The 20,570-nt window shown below is 35.4% G+C and overlaps 1 protein-coding gene across 1 annotated transcript in view; it reads left to right on the top strand.

The window, feature by feature from the left end:
- CLDN1 (claudin 1) overlaps positions 1-11,277 on the top strand; it is a 14,917-nt gene extending 3,640 nt beyond the window's left edge. Inside the window, exons 2-4 of the mRNA XM_006925841.3 lie at positions 5,163-5,327; positions 6,877-6,961; positions 8,665-11,277. Of these exons, the coding sequence (XP_006925903.1) occupies positions 5,163-5,327; positions 6,877-6,961; positions 8,665-8,827 (413 nt within the window). The 3' untranslated portion in view covers positions 8,828-11,277. The remainder of the gene's footprint in view (positions 1-5,162; positions 5,328-6,876; positions 6,962-8,664) is intronic.
- Positions 11,278-20,570: the final 9,293 nt, after the last annotated feature.

Genomic DNA, 20,570 nt, shown 5'->3' with positions numbered 1-20,570 from the left:
TGAACCAATGGTGTTCATAGGACCACTGGTGTTCAGATTTATTTCAAGAATTATTTCTGACTCTTGAAATGATAGAAATCAAAACAAAATCCTTGAGATCAGAAGTTCCCATTTCCTACCCTGATTTTGTACTATCTAGTCATGTGTTTAATGGTGAGCCACTTGGTCTCTCTGGGCTATAGTTTTCCCTCTTATGAAATAGGGCAGAGTGGGAGGAATGGGGACATGAATCCATGATTCATTCATCTATTCAAGAAATGTGAACTGTCTTGCTCCTATGGATGCAGCTAAGATAATATATAAGGTATCATGTTGATTTCTTCCAGTGCCAACATTCTTTGTTACTAACTGCAGTGATTTAAGGAAAAAAGGCCAAGTGGCATAGTTTAGGTTTCCTTGATTGGAGCGTGAGTTAAGTGGCATAGAGGAAATATAGAAACATAATCATGAAACAATTAATCTAAGAAATAAAAGAAAGAAAGCAAAACTGCTCAGGACATCCTGTAAGTGGTAAGCCCTGCCTCATCCCCGATCACTTGTTTCTGTCTGTGCTGGTGTCCTGAGGTCACACCCAGTGGCCACCAGCTCATATGTCAATAAAATGGAAATGCTAACAATGAGGACTCTTGAGCAACTTTGAGCTTGAGTAAAAGAGAAAGATTTAACAAGTGAAAAAGCCATGGAAGTGTAGTTCTATGATGGTCTGTGATGAGCTCATTTAATTGCAGAGGAAAAAAAGAGCATTTTTGTTCTAGTCTCCTGATGTTTAGTTCATTTATTTGCCTATTACTTATTAAGCAAGTACCAATGCAAAGAAAGACCATAGTAGGATGCAGATATGCTTAAAATCTATATTGTATATGATACATAGTATACAGTGAATAATATAGTAATATGACCAGTAAATAGTATGAATGGTGTCAGGGGCTTAAAGGAGATTCTGCTTCATATATATACTAAGACTTTTTTAAAAAGCTTTAGGAAAAAAAAAAAATTCCACTTACTTGTCTTTACTTGTCTTTCTTCACATATGTTGATTAACCTAACTGTAGTAGATCAGTAACTGCTAACTCATTTCTTGTCTTGTAAGTAGAGATCTTTGTAAGTATTTTTTTTTTTTTTCAAATTATACTTTCAGGTTTCAAGTGGTAAGAACTCCTTAGGGGGTCTTTAATCTCAAGATTATCAGTCTAGCTAAGTATAATTAAAAGATTGCCTCCTCTGTGTATTGCTGAATAATGATGAGAAACAATAGTGTAGCTTTTTGAATGTTTGCTAACCATTTTCTCCACAGGCAACTTCAGTCAGTGATAAGAGTATTGTAGAGCTATCTGCAAATGTAAGAGGCCAAGAGAGGAACATATTTGCTCCCAGATTTGATCCAATCATGCTAGTTCAGAGTTAGTAGACCAAGGCTATTCTCTAACTCTCTAGTCCAAAATATTATTTTGTAGTTCTCAAACATTTTTAAATTTCTTGGCCCTGCTTATTATTATTCCATTAGGAAAAAAACCTCATCTAGGGAGCTTATTAGATGAATAACTTAAAAATTTAGAAAAGTTAAAAAATATATCAGATTAAGCAAAATGTATTACTTTTTCTTCCCTAGATGAGTTACTAGATTTTAATGATATAAACAAAGTCTGGCTTTATATAGCAAGATTTTGGCATTTCCAGGCTCTCTAGGAAGGCATTTCTCAGTATTTTTTAAAAGGTTAAACTTTACATAACAGAATATTTTTACCTATCATATTAGTAGTACTTTTAAAGGATAAAGCCATATTCTAGTTTAAATTCTTTGAACAGAGATTAAATAATCTAAGTAGCTTAGCAGGTACTGTTCTTAGTGCTTTAGATGGAAATATGAACAAATCTGACCCAAGTCTTTGTGGAGCTCACAATTATATATTTTAGATCTCTGATTTAAAAGACTTCCATAAGACCTTAATTTGAAGGATTTATCTGGTTCTCACTTAAAACTGTGCAATTTAGATTGTATCTGCACATAAAACCTTCATAACCTCTAACTCAACACTTATTTTGATTTGTAATCCATCATTACGTATGCCCCGCTAGTGAGTTTTCATGCTGATTCTCAGCCTTTATTTTTCCTTTGTAAATTTACATTTCCCCCCCATGAATCACTATAGTTTATGTCTATATGAGGTATAATGTCTCCAATGAGGAAAGATGAGATTTTGTGATTGATGACCATATAATATTGTAAAACACAAAGAAATTTCCCAAATCAATGGATGCCAAGGACTTAAGTGAAAAAAAATATTGCTCTGCAAAATAACACTATTGCTTCATTGGATTTAAAAAAAAATGAAACATAACGCCCTTGCTTTATAGGGCCTATATGATCCCCAAGCATTTTTTTTTTCATTTTTTTCCATTTTTTTGTACATTATACAAACGAGACATTATTCAATTAAAAATAAAACATACTACCTTTTGTGCAAACATAGAACAAAATATCTGTCTTTTCCCCATAGAAACTTTGTAAAAGAAGTGGAAAGAGTAAAATGGGTATGGCAAGAAGCAACTGTGTTTTCTTTGAGAACTTCAAGGGGAAAAATCAGCGATGAAAACTGTGGATATGAAATAATTCCAGATAAATGAAGATAAGGCCTTGAAGTAATTCATCCTTGTGTGCTCCCTGCCTAGGTGGTTTTATACAAGCCTGACTCATGAGATTGAGGCCCATCAGACTCTTCATAAAGAATACCTTGTGATCCAAGTGCTCAGACCTGCTGGACTGGTGGCCTGCTACTTTTACGTGAAGTACAGACCAGAATGATTATTATGGAAGCTGGGTTTGGTTTGAGGCCCTATAACTCCAACAAAGTAGAAAACTTGGAGAGAGATCAGAGAAAGCAACAAAAGTGATGAATAAAAGGTTGGAAAATTGAGTATTTATGAGAAAATAAAGCAGAGACAGCTGAGAGAAGTAAGAGGCTATGCATATTTGAAGAGCTATCATAAGAATAATGTTTACTAATTGTGTTTTCTATACCGAGGGTGAAAATCCTATCACCCCCTCTTAAAGATCATTTTATGACTTCTGATTACATTTAGAATAAACACCAAACCCCTTACTCTAGCTTGCAGAGCCCTGTCTGATTTTATGCCTTCTGACGACCTTGCTGAACCCACCTCATTTTACTTTCCACATCCTGTCATCCTTCAGTAGAGTAACCAGCTGTCCCAGTTTGTCCAGAATTGAGGGTCTTCTCTAGATACAGAACTCACAGTTTTAAAACCAAGACAGTCCCAGACAAATGGACTAGTGGTCACCCTCTTTTCTAGGCATGTGAATCATCTCTGTGACTTTCAGTATCTCCTCTTCCAACATTCCTTTGTTTGAAATGATTTCCTTCTGAGTAGCATTTAGGGCCAAATCTGAAAATCTGTGTTGTGTATAAGAGCTTAGTTTTTTTATTTTCATTTTCCTTCTTAGGAATGATTGTCTTTGCAAAAGCTGTTGATAAATCAGAAGGTTGGGCACACCCTAATTGTGGAGTCCTTGGTACTTTCCTCTTCATACCACAGTATGATTTGTGATTCCAAGGAAAAAGTTTTACATAGTCATAAGCAGCTTCGGTTCTTGGTAAACCCACACTCCATGGAACACGTGCTTTGATTCAGCAGTTCTTATACTACCCTGGAATTTTAAGATAAGTGTGTGGGTAGGGTGTCTGTGTGCCCACACACACTTCTGAGTAGCTGGCTATGTGAAGGGAGGAGGAGAGTGTGTCTGTTTTGCTTTTCAATTAAATCAAGTAAAAATGTATCGGCTTTCAGAGTATCTCTCAAATACATTTTTAAAAAATACCTTAGCTACTTCTTGGAAAGAGGTTACTATGATTTTCTCATAGATTTTTTGGTTATGACAAGAATGGAAATATTAACAAATTAAAATTAAATGATATTTTGGAAATCTTCATTAAGATTAGTAACTTAAGTTCTCAACCCTGAAAATTCTAAGACTGAGCCTAGGTCTAACTTAGATAGTGAGATACAAAACCTTTCCATCATGTCAGCCACTTTTGAAGACTATCAAGAAGTCAATTGTTCCAATTCCCTGGTGAGAGATATCATCATTCACACTTTGCATAATAGCAACATGGTCCCAAAGAGTAATAAGTAGCTTACCAAAGACAGCAGGGTTGGTTACAATGTAAATAATATTTATATATGCAAAAATACTTGTCACATGTTAGCACCATCAATGAGATAATGATCTTTACATGAAGGAGGAACTAAATCTAGAATTAATCAAACTCATCTCACCAGTGTAGTTTCAACTCATTTTCTTTAAGTCTATGTCTTTAAGCCAGTGCTGTATTTTTACTCTTTAAGAAACATACTAGCATAATCTCTGAAACCTGACCCTCTCTGATTGATCATGATTTAGCACATTAAATTGCAATAACAGGAAATTTGAAAATTAGTGGAATCCTCAGAAATACTACATTTTATTATTGTCTGCTATCTTACAATATTTTAAAAAGTCTTAAAAGCTGGTGATATCTCTGAATGTGAATCTATAATTTTCTGAAATAACATCAATAAGGTTATTTTGTTTTATTCTAAGAAAATGGTATTCATATCTCCCCCATCCCTACCCCAGTCACTGAAGATACAAATGTGGTTTATTCAACCATGATAATCTATGAAGAATTCATTTCTTATCTTCCAAATTCACTCATTTTTTTCTGAAGCTTGATGAATGAGGTATAAAGCTGTTGACTCTTTCCAAAATATATTGTAAACCATTTTAATTATAAATGGTTTAACATTAAGGATAATAGATACGATTGTTATTTCAGAATTAAAATACTCCACTAGTAAGGATTAAAGATGTATTAGTTCAGCTAAACCTATTCAACCAGATCTTTAATTATTTTTCCAGTGGAATTTGAATTTAATGTTGAAAACATAAAATGTTAGAGCTAGAGGACTTATTCATTATCCAGCCAGGTGTTTGTTTTTCTAGAGAAGATACTATGTTTGTTATCTGCAGAAATATCATTAGAACTGGGGTCTTCAATTTTCTTTCTTCTATACAACACTGAAATATACTTGGTCTTCTACCACTCTTCGCTTGTTGGTCTAGACATGATTATTTTTACATGTTCTAAAATGTTTTCTTCTAGGCACTTTGCAAGCAACCCGTGCCTTGATGGTGGTCGGCATCCTGCTGGGACTAATAGCCATCTTTGTGGCTACTATTGGCATGAAGTGTATGAAGTGCCTAGAAGACGATGAGGTCCAGAAGATGCGGATGGCTGTCATTGGGGGTGTGATATTTCTTATTGCAGGTAAGAAAGGCCCTGCCCGCTTTCTAAGCTGTCTCTAGCATGATTTCATCTTACTAAAATCTGAAGACATAGAAACCTTAAGTCCAGCTGACTTTCACATTCTTAGACAGGAACCAAATGAAAATTTGAGATCTGTGTTCACAGTGGACAGGTGTATTCTTTGAGGTTTCAAGTGCCAACTGGTTTGTTAGAACCAGTCTCTCCAGGTGAAGAGAGATGTCTCCTCTCTAGCAAACACTAAGGAACAATTCTATATAAGTCAGAAAATTTCTGTGGGGTCCCCACAGGTAATATGTGGTGAAGAAGGGAGTAGTGAGAGAGAACATAAGAAATGTGTAAATCATACAGCTGTGTGAGGAATGGATGGAATTTGGATTATTGGTTAAAAAAAAATAAAATGAGGACATCATTCTAGGTAGGCAGATCTGATTCCAGAGTAAACAGGATATACTCATAGATCAGTTAAGAGAAAGACCAGTTGTAGTAGAAGTGGAATGTTGGAATGGTAGGAAATTAGGCCTTGAAAAAACCACTATGATTTGTTGCTTTATTGATGTATTGATTGATGAGATAGATATGTGACCTTTGAGAAAATGATGGAGTCGGAAGAAGACATGACAGCTCTTAGGGAGTGCATCAAAAGTTTGAGGACATTCTCATAGTGTATCTGAGCAGCTAAAAGCACTAGTATTTTCTGTCAAGTATTAGAGGCAATTAGATTGGACCACTTTTTTTCAAGGGGTTGAAGAGAAGAGCATTGAAAGTTTTAATCTGTCTATATTGATGGTTTCTTAGAACTGCTATAAAAGAGTTATTTATTTTTTCTGGATAAGAAAAATTGAGATATTTTATCTTTCTTTTAAATGATAGAATGAATTATTTTGATTGAGTAGTTTCTCTGTTATTACTAAAATATGAAATACATGGAAAATTGAGAGTGTGCTGCATAAATTTATCTGATGTGGCGCTCCAGCAAATCTCAAGGTAATATCTGGCAGGTCTGGCCAGTGAAACTTGAGTGGTTTGGTCCATTCTGAGACAGGTCCTTCTCTTCCCTGCTGTCTAGCTGCTTACTTTCCTTTTGATCCTGCAGAAATGTACATGTTGAGTTTTGGTTAAGACCAATGTTGAAAGGTTTTCATTCATTTTATAAGCGACTCATCTATACTAATAAGGACATTGGTTTTATCAAAATAGTTTAGTACATTATTGTATAATAATATCTTTGAACACCTTAAATGATGTGAGCCTGCTGAATTGTTGCTAAACCAACATTATATGTGCCAGTGACCTTGAACTATAAATAAGATGACATAAAGAGTATAAACTATGCCTAACTCTGACTTAATATTTTTGTCCGTCTTAACAGAATACTTGGAATAAATCATGTCTGAATCTCTAATCTCTCTAAATTAAAAGTGTCTAAATTAAAAATGTTAGGACTATTGATGAGATTTAATTTTTGTAAAATCCTTATAAATTAATGGGCTGTATATTTATGTTCAGGGTTCCATAGTGATTAACAGTTTTTTGTTTTGAATTTCCCAAGGTTTGGCTGTTTTAGTTGCCACAGCATGGTATGGCAATAGAATTGTTCAAGAATTCTATGACCCTATGACCCCAGTCAATGCCAGGTAATGTTATTCATGCGTAAAATAGCTTGTTCTCTGAGAAAATACCCTTTTTATGTTCTGCAAAGTCTAGCAAGTGCCACAGCTTCCCAGATTTGCTTTCTGGATTTTATGTCAAACTTGAAAATAATTTGAATGGCCTGTGACTCATGTTAAAATGAGTTTGATAATTGCTTTAACAGCCTGTATTGATGATAGAGCACACTTAAAGTAGAAAATTTTTCAGCTTTATACTTTGCAACTATGTGCTCGACCTTTATTCTTATTTTTTATATTAATAAAGATATTAATATATTGAAGTTTTTTTTGAAGTTTATTTTGATATACTTAATTGCAATTACTTATAACTAACACAGTTTATGATTGAAAAAAATGGTACTACTATTGGAGTTAATGAATAATACTTCATTCCCAAGTTTAACTTTATTTATAAAAAAGTATAATTTATTTATGAAAAATAAGTCATGATACTACTTTGAAATTTTATGTTCCACCACACCTATAAAATTGACTTTACAAAGGTCACCTTTCTGAATGTTGCAAGTTGTGGAAGTTAAAGGGCTCATTCTTGTCTCTCATGTAATGACACTCTTTGATCAAGAACAAGGCTCTTTGTCTCACTGTGTTCATGTCTTTAAAGCCTAATAACTACATTCAGAGTTAGGATGTTAAGATGTAATTATTGTTTGTTGAGTGCTAGGATGAATGGAGAAAATCCCAGTGGTTGGATAGATAAGGTGTGATTCTTTGTACATAATCACCCACATATAGAACACATAGTGCAATAATTGTGTTGGAGCCTATCCCATAAGATTTACAATGTAGAGACAGAAACTGCTGGAGGTCAATAGGCTAAAATTTTACCAGTAATGGATGTGAAAGCATTTTATAAATTGCTAGGCACTGTACACTTATTCACATTGTCTCACGTGATCCTGAAAGTAGTTCAGTAATGCAAGTGGGATTATCCTGTTTCAAGAGAAGCAGAAACTGAGGTTGAAAAGTGAAGTTACTCACTCAGAATTCTAGCAGTTGAGAGTTCGTATCAGGAACCAAACCCAGGCCTTAGAACTCTAGTTTTCTCTACCCTTATTGTCCACAATCAGTCACAGTTTCTCAAGAGTGCCTTAATACATCCACCTGGATCAGCTTAATCTAGAATGATCTATGAGATGCTTAGAAGTCTTTTTTACAAAACCATAAATTTCAGATTTCAGCATATATTGTTATCTGGTATCAACTATTAAAAACTCTAATAGTTTAACACTAGTAGTTTTTTTATAGAACATGGTTGCTACTTGGCAATAGCATGACTTAAGCTTTAGCCAAGGAACCATAGCCCAAACCTGACTTGGCAATAGCATGACTTAAGCTTTAGCCAAGGAACCATAGCCCAAACCTGACTTCTAAATTATATAAACATGCTTTACGAGTCTCCTACACATGGAAAAGTCTTTGGAAATATTTGTATAATTAACCTGGTGTTGCATGCCATATTGCCTGATCTACTATTGCAAATTATCAACAACTGCAATGTAAACATTCCTGTCTGTGTGTTCATAAACTTGAAAGTACTTCCCCCAGGGACCATAGGGGATTATTTTCAGTGGAAAAAAATTATGAGTGTGATACTTATTTCTTTCCTCAATTACATTAGGAAAGTTATCAGCGATTCGTTAAGTAAATGCATTGCCTTCTCTTTTTAGGTATGAATTTGGTCCGGCTCTTTTCACTGGCTGGGCTGCTGCTTCTCTCTGCCTTCTGGGAGGTGCCCTACTTTGCTGCTCTTGTCCCCGAAAAACAACATCTTACCCAACACCTCGGCCCTATCCAAAACCGGCACCCTCCAGTGGGAAAGACTACGTGTGACACAGAAGCAAAGGAAACAATCCTGTTGGAACAAACAGAAACAAACATGGAAATAGTATCATTGACTTTAAGAACTTAGGCTTTGACTATTGTCATCTGAACTGTGGTATTACTAAAAGAACCCAAGAAACAAAAAAAGATATTTTTTTAAATACCCATTGCTAAAAATGGCTTGGTTTTATTTTAACTCCTTTCCTTAATACAGGAGGGAATCCTTTTCCATTTGTATTACTGCTTCCCACTGAGTAATCATCTCAAATGTGGGGAGGGGACATCCTTATATATAGATATGTATATATGCATGATTTTCTATAAAAAATAGATTAGATAGTAAAATCTCTTCTTATTTGGCAACAGCATACTTAAAATACATCTAAAATATATATTTAAATCTGTATCAATTAAATAAGCAGTTGATTTGGTATGTCTCTCCTTTCTATATGTATACATGTATAATAGATCAGATGTCATTTACCCTCTTTCCTCAGCTTTTAGTGTCTTTTACATAAGACCTAACCTACTATACCAAGTATAAATTCTTTCAATTCTTCACAGGAGCCTTTTTCATATACTTAATTTTTTTTTTTTTTTTTTACCATGATCTTATGGCACTTGCTCTGTTATCAGTCATTCTTCATGCCTTTATTTGTTTTATTAAGTTAAGCTAACTCTTGAATCTAATAACACATTTCATAAGCCTATTCTTTAATTTCTAAAATTGGCAAGAATATCTCACAACTCAGAGCTTTTAGGGCAAATCTTTCTGCATGACCATAGGATATATTTCCATTGACCTTCCCACCTGATCTCTGTACTCTGACCTGCAACACTGTTGTTTGCTTTGAAAATATTTGTCTCATTGCATAGCTGTGTGTTGCTTCTCCAAGCATTGTAACATGAGTTTATTGATTGAGTTTTTAAGCTACTTATTTACAGTTGTAAATCTCCCCCCTCTCTCCTCGGCTATATTGTTTTCTCAGATGTAATTATCATGTAGTTTACCTCTCCCCAGAGAGATATGGACTGTCTCTCTGCATGAAATGCTAGATTTTCTGTAGTGATAATCTGGTGACAAATATTCTCTCTGTAGCCATAAGCGAGTCACTTAATCTTTCTCCTCTTTTCCCATCTGTTAAATTGCAATAATGATACTTAACTAGCTGGTGGAGGTAGTGTGAGTATTAATTAGTTGGTATTATGCTCATTCTTTGAACATTAAATATGTCTAAGTGGTGTTTGTATTTCCTCAGCTGGCTGTTAGAAGTCATCGAACCAAACTTACACACACACCTTCACATTGTTTAATAGCTTCCTTTCTCCTCCAGTTTATTTCCTTACTTTCAGCTGTGCCAAACATGTTGTTGGTGCTCTGTTCCATTTTAACAATTGCTCTTAGTTTTCCAGTCTGTGGAAAATGCTACTTCATTTGAGCAAGATGTTGTAATGAAAAGGGTGTTGGTGTTGGTGTCTGGAGACCTGATTTGAGTCTTGGTGCTATCAATTACCGTCTGAGTTTGGGCAACGCACATGGATGGCCTAGATTTATTGTTTCATCTGTAAAACGGGGATTGTGATTCCTGACCTGCCTACTTCGCAGGGCTTTTGTGGGGATCTAGTGAGATAGAATATATGCAAATGTGGTTTGTAAGGTGAAAAGTACTGTACCAGGAGAAAGAACTAAGGAGTTTAAGTACAAAGATTTTGGATTATTTTTCAAATGACTGAAAAGAGGGAAATTTTAAGAAATGAGTTTCTTATGTTAACCAGTCGCTCAAGTGATAAAGCACTACAGTGAAATTCAGCTTACTAAATGAAGAGGATTCTAAGGAAGTCAATTTCTTCAGACAGTATGACCTGATACATTTTTGTGGCTAAGTTTTTCTCCTTTTAGAAATGCAGACTTGACCTAGAACAAGTCTGTAGATATAACGGATAAAACAGAAGTGTAACTGTTGACAAAGCCAAAGTATGAAAGATTTTTTGAATTCTAATAACTTGCAAGGATATTTAAGGTGATATCTGTTAAGCGATGCCTTCGGAGGTGTTGCTTTTAGCTAGCAGCTAGCACAGCAAGGATAGTTTGGGAATGGTAATTCATAGTAAAACCATGTGGAAGTTATCCAAAGGACTGCATCATATGAGGATTTGAATACATTAAATTTTAGTGTGGCTTCCAAACCTGAGAGTCTATGCTTCCAGAAGGTATCACTCAAAGAGCCTCTGCTACATATGTAGATCTTAATGATGTGTGAGTGTAAATACATGTGGTTACTATTTGCTAAATTCTACAAAGAAATCAGTAATTCAAAATGACCAACAGAATTGTTACACCAGAATTTATTCAATTTTGATGTTTTTGTACTCTGTTACTATACTTGGAAACAGACTCAAAAGATATTTTTGGTTTTTGTAATGGAAATTTGTATAAAGCATTATTCTTTTTCAATAAATTGTTTTTTTTTTTTTTTTAAATAAAAACATAGCTCCTTGGCTTGTTTTTCTAATTATTATTTTAAGATTGCCATGCTTGGAAAAGAGAAGATGACTTGGGATAGGATCTGACTCACTCTGTGTTCTTGGGAAAGAGCTATGGTACCTCTGGGCCATTTATCCAATATTTGAGTGATTTTACCCACTAGAATGTCCTGTTTCTCTCAAATTGAGATTCTTTATTATCAAGGCTAGTCATAGAAAAGAATGCCAGGAGAAGTTATTTATTTTTCTTCATCTATCAAAAAGGAACATACTGCAGTAAGGGACTAAATGATAAAACAGCCAACTGTAAAGCACTGTGCAAGTTTAAGGTGGCTGTGTTCCTTACAAGGTGGAAGAGTGAAAGACAGTAAGCTAGAGATCCATTATTACTTTTGTAATGATTATTGTCAAAACTACCTCTTAGGAAAGCAAGTGATGAAATGCATTCTCATTATCTGAAAATATCAGTAATTGATAAAGCCTTAATTATAACCTCTCCCTGAGCAATTTTCATATTGAAGAGACTGGCTTATAAATAAAAGTTTGCAGCAATATATGAACTCTCAAGCATTAGCATGATGGGTGAGAGACTAAGATTATTTTCAGTTTGATTTAAACGTCTCTTAAATTAAGCAGATACACCAGAATCCTCTTTCTACAGATTTAAATCTCTAGGGGATGAGATTCATGCCAAGGAGGCCAGTGTAGCTGGAATGGCTCAAGCTCAAAAGAGTAACAGGAGATGAAGCCATAAAAGGAAGGAGAGTCTATACTGCATGGACCATTGTAAGGGCTTCATCTTTTCTCAGAATAAATGGGAAAGATATTGTTAGGTTTGAGCAGAGGAAACACAAGATCTAAATTATGATGTAATGTGATTATTTTTATCTATTGTGTGGAGGGTAGACTAAGAGGGCAAGGAAAAAAGCAATGAGTTCAGGTAGAGGTTATTGCAATAATCCTGGCAAAAGATGGCTTGGTGATAGCAATGGGTAGTGAGAAGTTGTTAAATCTGGGTATTATTTTAAAGTAGAGTCAACAGTTTTTGCTCATCAGCTGGATGTGAGGTGTAAGATTAAAAAAAAAAAATGAGTTAAAGATAACTCCAAGATTTGAGGCCTGAGCAATAGATGAGAGAGAGCTACCAAAAACCAAGAAAGCGAAGACTGTAGGAGAGTAGGTCTAGAAGAGAAAATCGAAATTTCACTTTGGACATGTTAAGTTTAAGATGCCAATTCTGCATCAAAGTAGAGATGTCCAGTAGGCAGTAGGAAAAACAAAAACAAAACAGAAGTATAGAGAACTGGAATGAAGAAAGGGTTTTCAAGAGAAGAATTAAACATCAGTTTCATATGGTTTATCACGTTGAAAAATATGCCCCAATCTTTGGACATTTAAGTTGACAGCTATAATCACTAGCCTAAAAGGTAAGTATGAATGAGAAACAAACCTATTTACCTATTATTGAATCTTTTATCATCTTCCTAATTACTTAGCCCATTATTCTTCTTAAGAGTTTTCTCAAAGAAGTCTGGTATATTAGAGTCACAAGCCTAGCTCTGATGTGGACCTTTACTAGCTCTACTTTTTAATTATTACATTTTAATAATTTAATGTCACTGAAACCAAATGTGTCAGAATACCAGTTTAGGTATTCTGGGAAGCAAGGCCCCAGGACAGAATTAGACTTGCAAGCAATAAAACACTAATGTCTATGAAAGAGGAAAAAATATGTTATGAAACGAATTCTCAGCCAACTTCCATTTTTATGTGTCATTGGATAGAATGGTTTCTCATGGTTGCATTCAGCAGCAAATGAAGTTAGGATGTTTAGTTTCATAGATGGGCACATTACTGCCCATTAAAATCAGATTTTGCCTGCCTCATTAGCTCTGTGGCCTTGACCAACTTACTAATATCTCTCATTCTCAATAATAATATGTTTTCAACTTAACTCACATGGTTTTAGTAGAAGTAAAATGACATAATATGTGAGAATGGCCTTTGTAAACCAAAAATACTGCACAAATATAAGGGATTAGTGTTCACAGGAATAATAATTCTTTTGGTTAAACGGAAGCCTTTATCTTGACAATTTCAAGTACACAGTTAATTGGGTAGGGTCCTTTCCCTAATTTCAGAAATCAACCTACCACACTATACATCTTCCAGTATAATATATGGACTCAGTATTGAAAGTCCCATGTTACAGAATTAAGAAGCCAAATGTCACAATATATCATATAGACAAGCACATTTCCTGATGATGTGACTTTCAGAAAAGAATAAAACAGAAAAAGTAGATGCAATAAAAATAATGCCTAGTGAAGCCAGTTCACTATTTTACTTTTTGAGATGTTGGAAGCAAAGCAATGTTACTGAAATATCAGTAAAACTACCAACTCTTCAGTTCAACATTTATTTAGGGCTTACTACGTGCCAAATCCTGATCCAAACACAATTTTGCATAGAGAAGTAGGTAAGACATATAGTCTCTGCCTCCTCAGAGCTACTTTGTTGCAACAAAGGAGTGGCACCATTCTCACTGTGGTCTATGTGAACAACGCCCCCTAGAGTTCACATAAGGGCTACACGTAAGGGCCCCAAAAACAGAAATTCTGAGAAAAATATAAATATACATCAAATAGGATACAATTCAAGTTTTGAGAAGAACCTTGAATGACCACTAATAATCAGGGGAAAACAATTTCATATTCTGCAGAATGTGAAAAATCGTAAAAATCCTAAATTCTAAAAATACCAAGTGTAGACTAAGATATAAAGAAATGGATTCTCCTCCTTATCTGCAAGCATCAATGTGTAAACTGCTATAGAGAGCCAGTTTCAAAATATCTAGTAAAAGTAATCCATTCACTGTAGTCCAGCAATGTTGAGATATATACCCTTGAGAAACTAATGCAAATGCATATTGTAATTTTGTTATAACAGAGAAGAAATTATTGGTATTAAGTGTTAAAGGGAGCCCAGAAGTAGGGAGCAGTTAATAGCCTCAGAGTCTGAGAAGGCTAGTAGAAAAGGAAATATTGAGGGGTGGGCAAGATTCTACCATTTGACCATTTCACTCCACCAGCTACTATAATCCAACCACAATCATCCTCCCAACAGGTCCCCCACTTCCAGTCCTGTGTTCTACAGTCTATTCTCCAAGTAGTAACAGGAGTGATCCTTTGAAGACATAAGTTAGATAATTCTCCTGTCTCTTTACTGTTCTAAATCTCCCAGAATTTCCAACAAATTTAAATAAAATCTGACACTAGCTACCTTCCCATCCTCATATCTTACCACTGTCCTCCTAAATCATCCTGCTCCAACAACTCTGGTCCCTTTGCTGTTCCTGTGATACAATCTGCAAGCGACTTTCTTAAATTTATTGTTTTTCTCCCAGAAGAATCACAAATATCACAATATTATAAAACACTTGTGTGATTACCCTGTATAAAATAGGGCTCTATCATTCTTTATTCCCTTGTCCTGCTTTATTTTTTCTTATAACATGACAAGAATGGAAGAATATATATTTATTCACCTGTTAGTGTATTTTCTGTCTGTCCCACTGAATAAATACTTTCTGAAGGCAGGGAATTTATACATTTATATATATTATCTATGTTAGTTCATCACTGTATCACAGATCTCTAAATAAGTACCCATTCCATAGTCGAGTTTAAATAATTAGTAAATAAATTAATAAATTGAAGAATAGTGATTAAGTAAATGAAGAGCATATGAACCAAATTGGACCAAAGGGTCTCCATTCTTTTATTATAATTATTAGGAAATAAAATTCTAACATAATCATTGATCTCCTCATACGAATAGGTAAATTGAGATGTGGAAAAAGGAAGAGTTTAGACCAAACTAGCAAAATTAATGATGGAGACAAGATTTAAGGTTTGGATCTTCTGGGTCCAAATCCTGTGTTTTTTTCCACTCTATTGCTCAGCAGTCTGCACAAATAGATTCAAACTCTCCCATGATTTCAGTTTGTTGTACATTTACAAAACAGCCTAGTATGAGGGCCAGAAATCCTAGGAAATTAAGTAGGTTGAGATGAAGTTCCCTGTGTAATTTAATCTTTTTAAATTTAAACTGCTACCTCACTGTGCAGGAGTCCAGCTCAGAAAAAAAGAAAAAAAAATTCCTCTAAAGAAAATATCAGGGTTAATCCTCTCAGTCAAACTTAAGCTATAGGTTTGCTAGAGAAAGGAAAATTCTTTTTATAAAGACCTGTTTGTTTGGTTTTTTCCTCAGAAACTTGTAACATTTATGCTTTTTTCCCCCGGGTTATTACACGTCATAAATCTTTTAATTCCCTGCATCCTGATGAATGTAACCCAATCACTGTTTCTGTTCCTTACTGTGGACCTGACAACCTGACAACAAGCTCCATCTTGGGACTGTCAGTGAACTATAAGATAATATACGGCTCAGTACCTGACACATAGTAGGTTTTTGAAAACGTCTATTCTTTAAGTATGAACATGAATGTGTCTTGCTTATAGAATTATAAAAGTTTGTAGAAGAGTTTTTTAATTTTTATAATTTTCAAGGTCTGAGACAATCATCTCAGTTGAATTCCTGTGTTTTTAGTATATATAAAAAGATGATAAAAATAAATGTAGAAAAAGCAGTCTTCACATAATATTTCAATTTTACCAGAGAAAAGAAAACATGAAATTTTCTGAGAGACTAAGTTTTAATCCTCAAATTTATTACATTATTATTGAGCCTACTTAGACATTTTCAAAAACTCTAATTTTTATAAGCTATGTGTTTTATGGTTTATATTAAACTATTTAATATGGTAGAAACAATGTAAGTAAAACCTGAATCTGCAAGAACCAATGACTTGGTCGTCAGGACAATATTAAGTTAAAGAATGTTGCTCTTCAGATGAATGTTATTTTTTTAAATTGAGAGACAAAAGTAATATTTATTGAATATATAATTTATAAGAAAAGGTATTTTTAACTCTTAAAGGGTCTTACTTATTCATTAAATTTCAACAGAGTATGTTGAAACTTACTTTTATTATTAATGGCTTTTTGAACTCTCACCTTAAAAAAAAGTAAGTTAAAAGCAAGCGTTGTCCAGAAAATCAACGATATTGAAGTAATTTACATTATATATTAAATTTTGTAGCACATGTATTAACTTTAACTATTAAGACATGTCCTTATTTACCAGATTTTCATTTAGCCAAAATTATGAATTAAGTGCACACGACGAACTATATATGGTGTGCTCTGAACATTAATCTAATATTAGCAACCTTATTTTTTTTGAAAATTTATTTTTTATCACATTTCCTGTTTTGCCATGCTAATTTTTTTTAATTAAGTTTATTGGGGTGACATTGGTTAATACAAGTATATAATTTTCAAATGTACATTATAATTTCACATCCGTATATTCTATTGTGTGTTTACCACCCAAAGTCCAGTTTCCTTCAGCTACCATATATTTGATCCCCTTTACCCACTTCACCCTCCTCCTACCCGCCTATATTTGACCCCCTTTAACCGTCTACCTACCTTCTCTTTCCCCACCCCCTACCCTTAGGCAACCACTAGTCTATAGTCCATGTCTATGTCCATGTGTCTCTATTTGTTTGTCCTGTTCGTTTGTTGCTTTTAGGTTTATATCACACATATAAGTGATAACATATGATTTTCAACTTTTTCTGTCTGGCTTATTTCGCTTAGCATGATTATCTCGAGGTCCATCCATGTTGTCGCAAATGACAGTATTTCATCTCTTATGCCATGCTAAATTCTTAAAAGTTTTTTTTTACTATTTTTAATTACAGTTGGCATATGATATTATTTTCAGGTATACAGCATAGTGATTATACATTTATGTAACTTACAAAGTGACCACCCTGATAAATCTAGTACCCTTCTGACACCATACAGTTATTACAACATTATTGACTATATTTCTTATGTTATAGTTTACATCCGCATAACTATTTTGTAACTAATTTATACTTTTAATTTCTTTCCATTTTTCATCTGCCCCAAACCCCCTCACATCTGGCAACCACCAAAATGTGCTCTGTATCTAAGAGTTTGTTTCTGTTTTGTTTATTTTGTTCTTTAGATTCCACATGGAAGTGAAATCATAAGGCATTTGTCTGTCTCTGTCTCACTTACTTTGCTCTGCACAATATCCTTTAGGTCCATCCATGTTGTTGCAGATGGCGAGTTTTCATTCTTTTTTATGGCTGAGTAATTAATATTCATTGTATACATGTATCACCACTTCTGTATCCATTTACCCATTGATGAACACTCAAGTAGGCTCCATATCTTGACTATTGCAAATAATGCTACAGCAAACATGAATTCGCATGTCCCCTCAAAGTAGTGTTTTGGGCTTCTTAGGATAAATACCCAGAAAGGGAATAACTGGGTCTTTGTGTCTTGTTATAGCCTTTGTTTTAAAGTCTATTTTTTTCTGGTATAAGTATTGCTACTCTATCTTTTTTGTTTGTTTGTTTGTTTGCATTTTCATAAAACATCTTTTCCATCCCTTTACTTTCAGTCTGTCTTTCGATCTGAAGTGAGCATATGTAGGTAGCTTATGTGAGGTTCTTATTTTCTTATTCTTTCAGCCACCTTTTCTTTTGATTGGAGAATTTAATCTATTTACATTTAAGTAATTGTTGCTAGATATGTAGTTATTGCCATTTTTTATTCATACTTTTATCTTTTTTTCTTTTTCTTTATTCTTCTTAAAAAAGTCCCTCTAACATTTCCTGTAGAACTGGATTGGTGATGATGAACTCCTTTAGCTGATTTTTGTTGGGAAGCTCTTGAGCTGTCCTTCCATTTTAAATGATAGTTTTGCTGGGTAGAGTAATCTTGGTTATTGATCCTTGCTTTTCATCATTTTGAATATTTCATGCCAATCCCTTCTAGCTTGCAAAGTTTCTGTTGAGAAATCAGTTAACAGTTTTAGGGGAGCTCCCTTGTAGGTAACTAACTGCTTTTCTCTTGCTGCTTTTAAGATCTCCTTTTATCTTTAACCTTTGGCATTTTACTTATGATGTGTCTTGGTGTGGGCCTCTTTGGGTTCAACTTGTTTGGTACTCTCTGTTCTTCCTAGCTTGTATGTCTGTTTCCTTCACTAGTTTAGGGAAGTTTTCAGTCATTATTTCTTGAAATAAGTTTTTAATTCCTTGCTTTCTCTCTTCTCCTGGTATCCCTATTATGCAATTATTGGTACACTTAATGCTGTCCCAGAGGCCCCTTAAACTATCTCCATTTATTTTTATTTATTTTTATCGCTGTTTTGATTGAGTGTTTTCTGCTCCTTATCTTTCAGATCACTGATTCGATTTTCTACTTCATCTACTGTTGGTTCTCTCTAATAAGTCTTTAATTTCAGTTCATTGAGCATCCTTATAACAAGTATTTTAAACTCTGCATCTGGTCGATTACTTGTCTCCATTTTGTTTTGTTCATTTTCTGGAGCTTTGTTCTGTTCTTTCACTTAGAACATGTTTCTTTGTCTTCTCATTTTAGCTGCCTACTTGTGTTTGTGTCTGTGTCTATCTGTCTTAGTAGAGTGGCATTACATAATATGTACCTTTTCTGCCCCAGTGGTACAGTCTTCCCTGGTCACCTGACCTAGGTGCTCAAGTATGTCCCTTGTATGGTTTGTGTGTGCCCTCCTTTTATAGTTGAGCCTTGGTTGTTGTTTGCTCGTCAATGAGAGGGGTTGACCCTGGGGAAGATTGGTTGTGATGGCTGGCCGTGACCAGTGGAAGAATTATTGTACAGGGGCTGAGCCTACAGAGCAGAATTTGCTTTATCAGGGCTCTGGTGCCTGCCTTGTCTGTCCTTTGGGTGTGTTGTCTTCAGATGTGAGCCCAGGTGGCACTCTAGCTCAGATCGAAACCATCCATCTTGTGCGTAGGCTGGGAGGGGCCTTGCCACAGGCCAAGTTCAGCTACAACCTGTACCCTGCCTGGGGCCACCTGGCACGAGCCGCTAAGAAATCCGCAGATGGTTGCCACCCACGCCTGGCTTGGAAGTGCCCTGAGAGGCCAAGCTGCAAACCAAGGCTGGCTGTGGCTAGTGCCAGGCTTGGGACTGCTCAGCAAGAGGTACAGGACAGATGCTGATAGTTTAGGTTTTATGAACATTTGAGAGATTTTAGGAAAGTCCACAGTGTGAACCAAGACAGGTTGTTTGGAAAATTCACTTGAAGTGGCTGAGGCGGGCCCACAAGTTGGAAGAGGCAAAATCTCAGGGAATCACCAGGATGGGGTGACCAGTTTTAGCTACGTTGATGGAGACTCAGATATAGCGCCTGCCTGGGTCTGCAAGCTGGATAGGGGAGGGCCCAACAAAGAAACGATGCCCTCTTCCAGAACTTCTCTCTGGGAGAAAGCCTTCCCTCCAGCCCTTGCTCCAAAGCCAGACAATTCAGTTCCTCCTCGTATGTCCCTGGTGCTCTTCGAAATGCTACCCTAGAGCTGGAACTCAGAGCAAGTGAGTCTGTCACCAAGTAAGTTTGCATGTGGGCCCCTTAAGAGGAAAGTCTGCAACTCCTACAGCCCTCCATCTCACTTATCCACAGTTTCTGCTGGTTTTCACAGACAGAAGTTGTGCGAAGTACTCATCCCAGTCCTGGAATGCTGGGCTGAGGAACTCGAGTGGTGCTAGGTCCCCCTTGTTCCTCTGGGGGATCTCTACAGTTGAGCTATTTCTCCTGATTCCCAACTGCCACATGTGGGTATGGAGACTAGCCTGTTTCACGTCTCCATCTCTCCTACAAGTCTCGAGGTGACCTCTCCTGCGTGTCCCCAGTTGTAGGACTTCTGTTTGGCTAAACTTCATGTGACTCCTCATGATAGCTGTCCTATAGTTTAGTTGTAACTTTGATGTGGTTGTGAGAGGAGGCAAGCACAGCATTTACCTATTCTACCATCTTTACTGGAAACTCAAACTTATTAATTTTTTAAATTGCCTGATATCTACTGAGACACAGTCATAAGGTCAGTATTTAGCTATGTAAAGATGATGAGACTTGGTTTGAGCCTGCAAATACCTTAGAGGACAGTGTTTTCGGCAAAAAAACTGTTCTAGCTGAAAATTCTCCTGGGCTGGGGTAAATTCTAACAGGAAATCATTCTTAAACAAATATGCAGTTTCCTTTTGTTTCTTCTTGGTTTGCTTTTAATTTCCTCTCAACAAAAACCCATCTAAAACCATCTCAAATTTAAAACTTAAGAACT

Source organism: Pteropus alecto, unplaced genomic scaffold, assembly GCF_000325575.1.
Source record: "Pteropus alecto unplaced genomic scaffold, ASM32557v1 scaffold88, whole genome shotgun sequence".
Taxonomy (NCBI): Eukaryota; Metazoa; Chordata; class Mammalia; order Chiroptera; family Pteropodidae; genus Pteropus; species Pteropus alecto.
The sequence above is the reverse complement of the archived record's forward strand: the minus strand, read 5'-3'. Positions and strand labels throughout refer to the sequence as shown.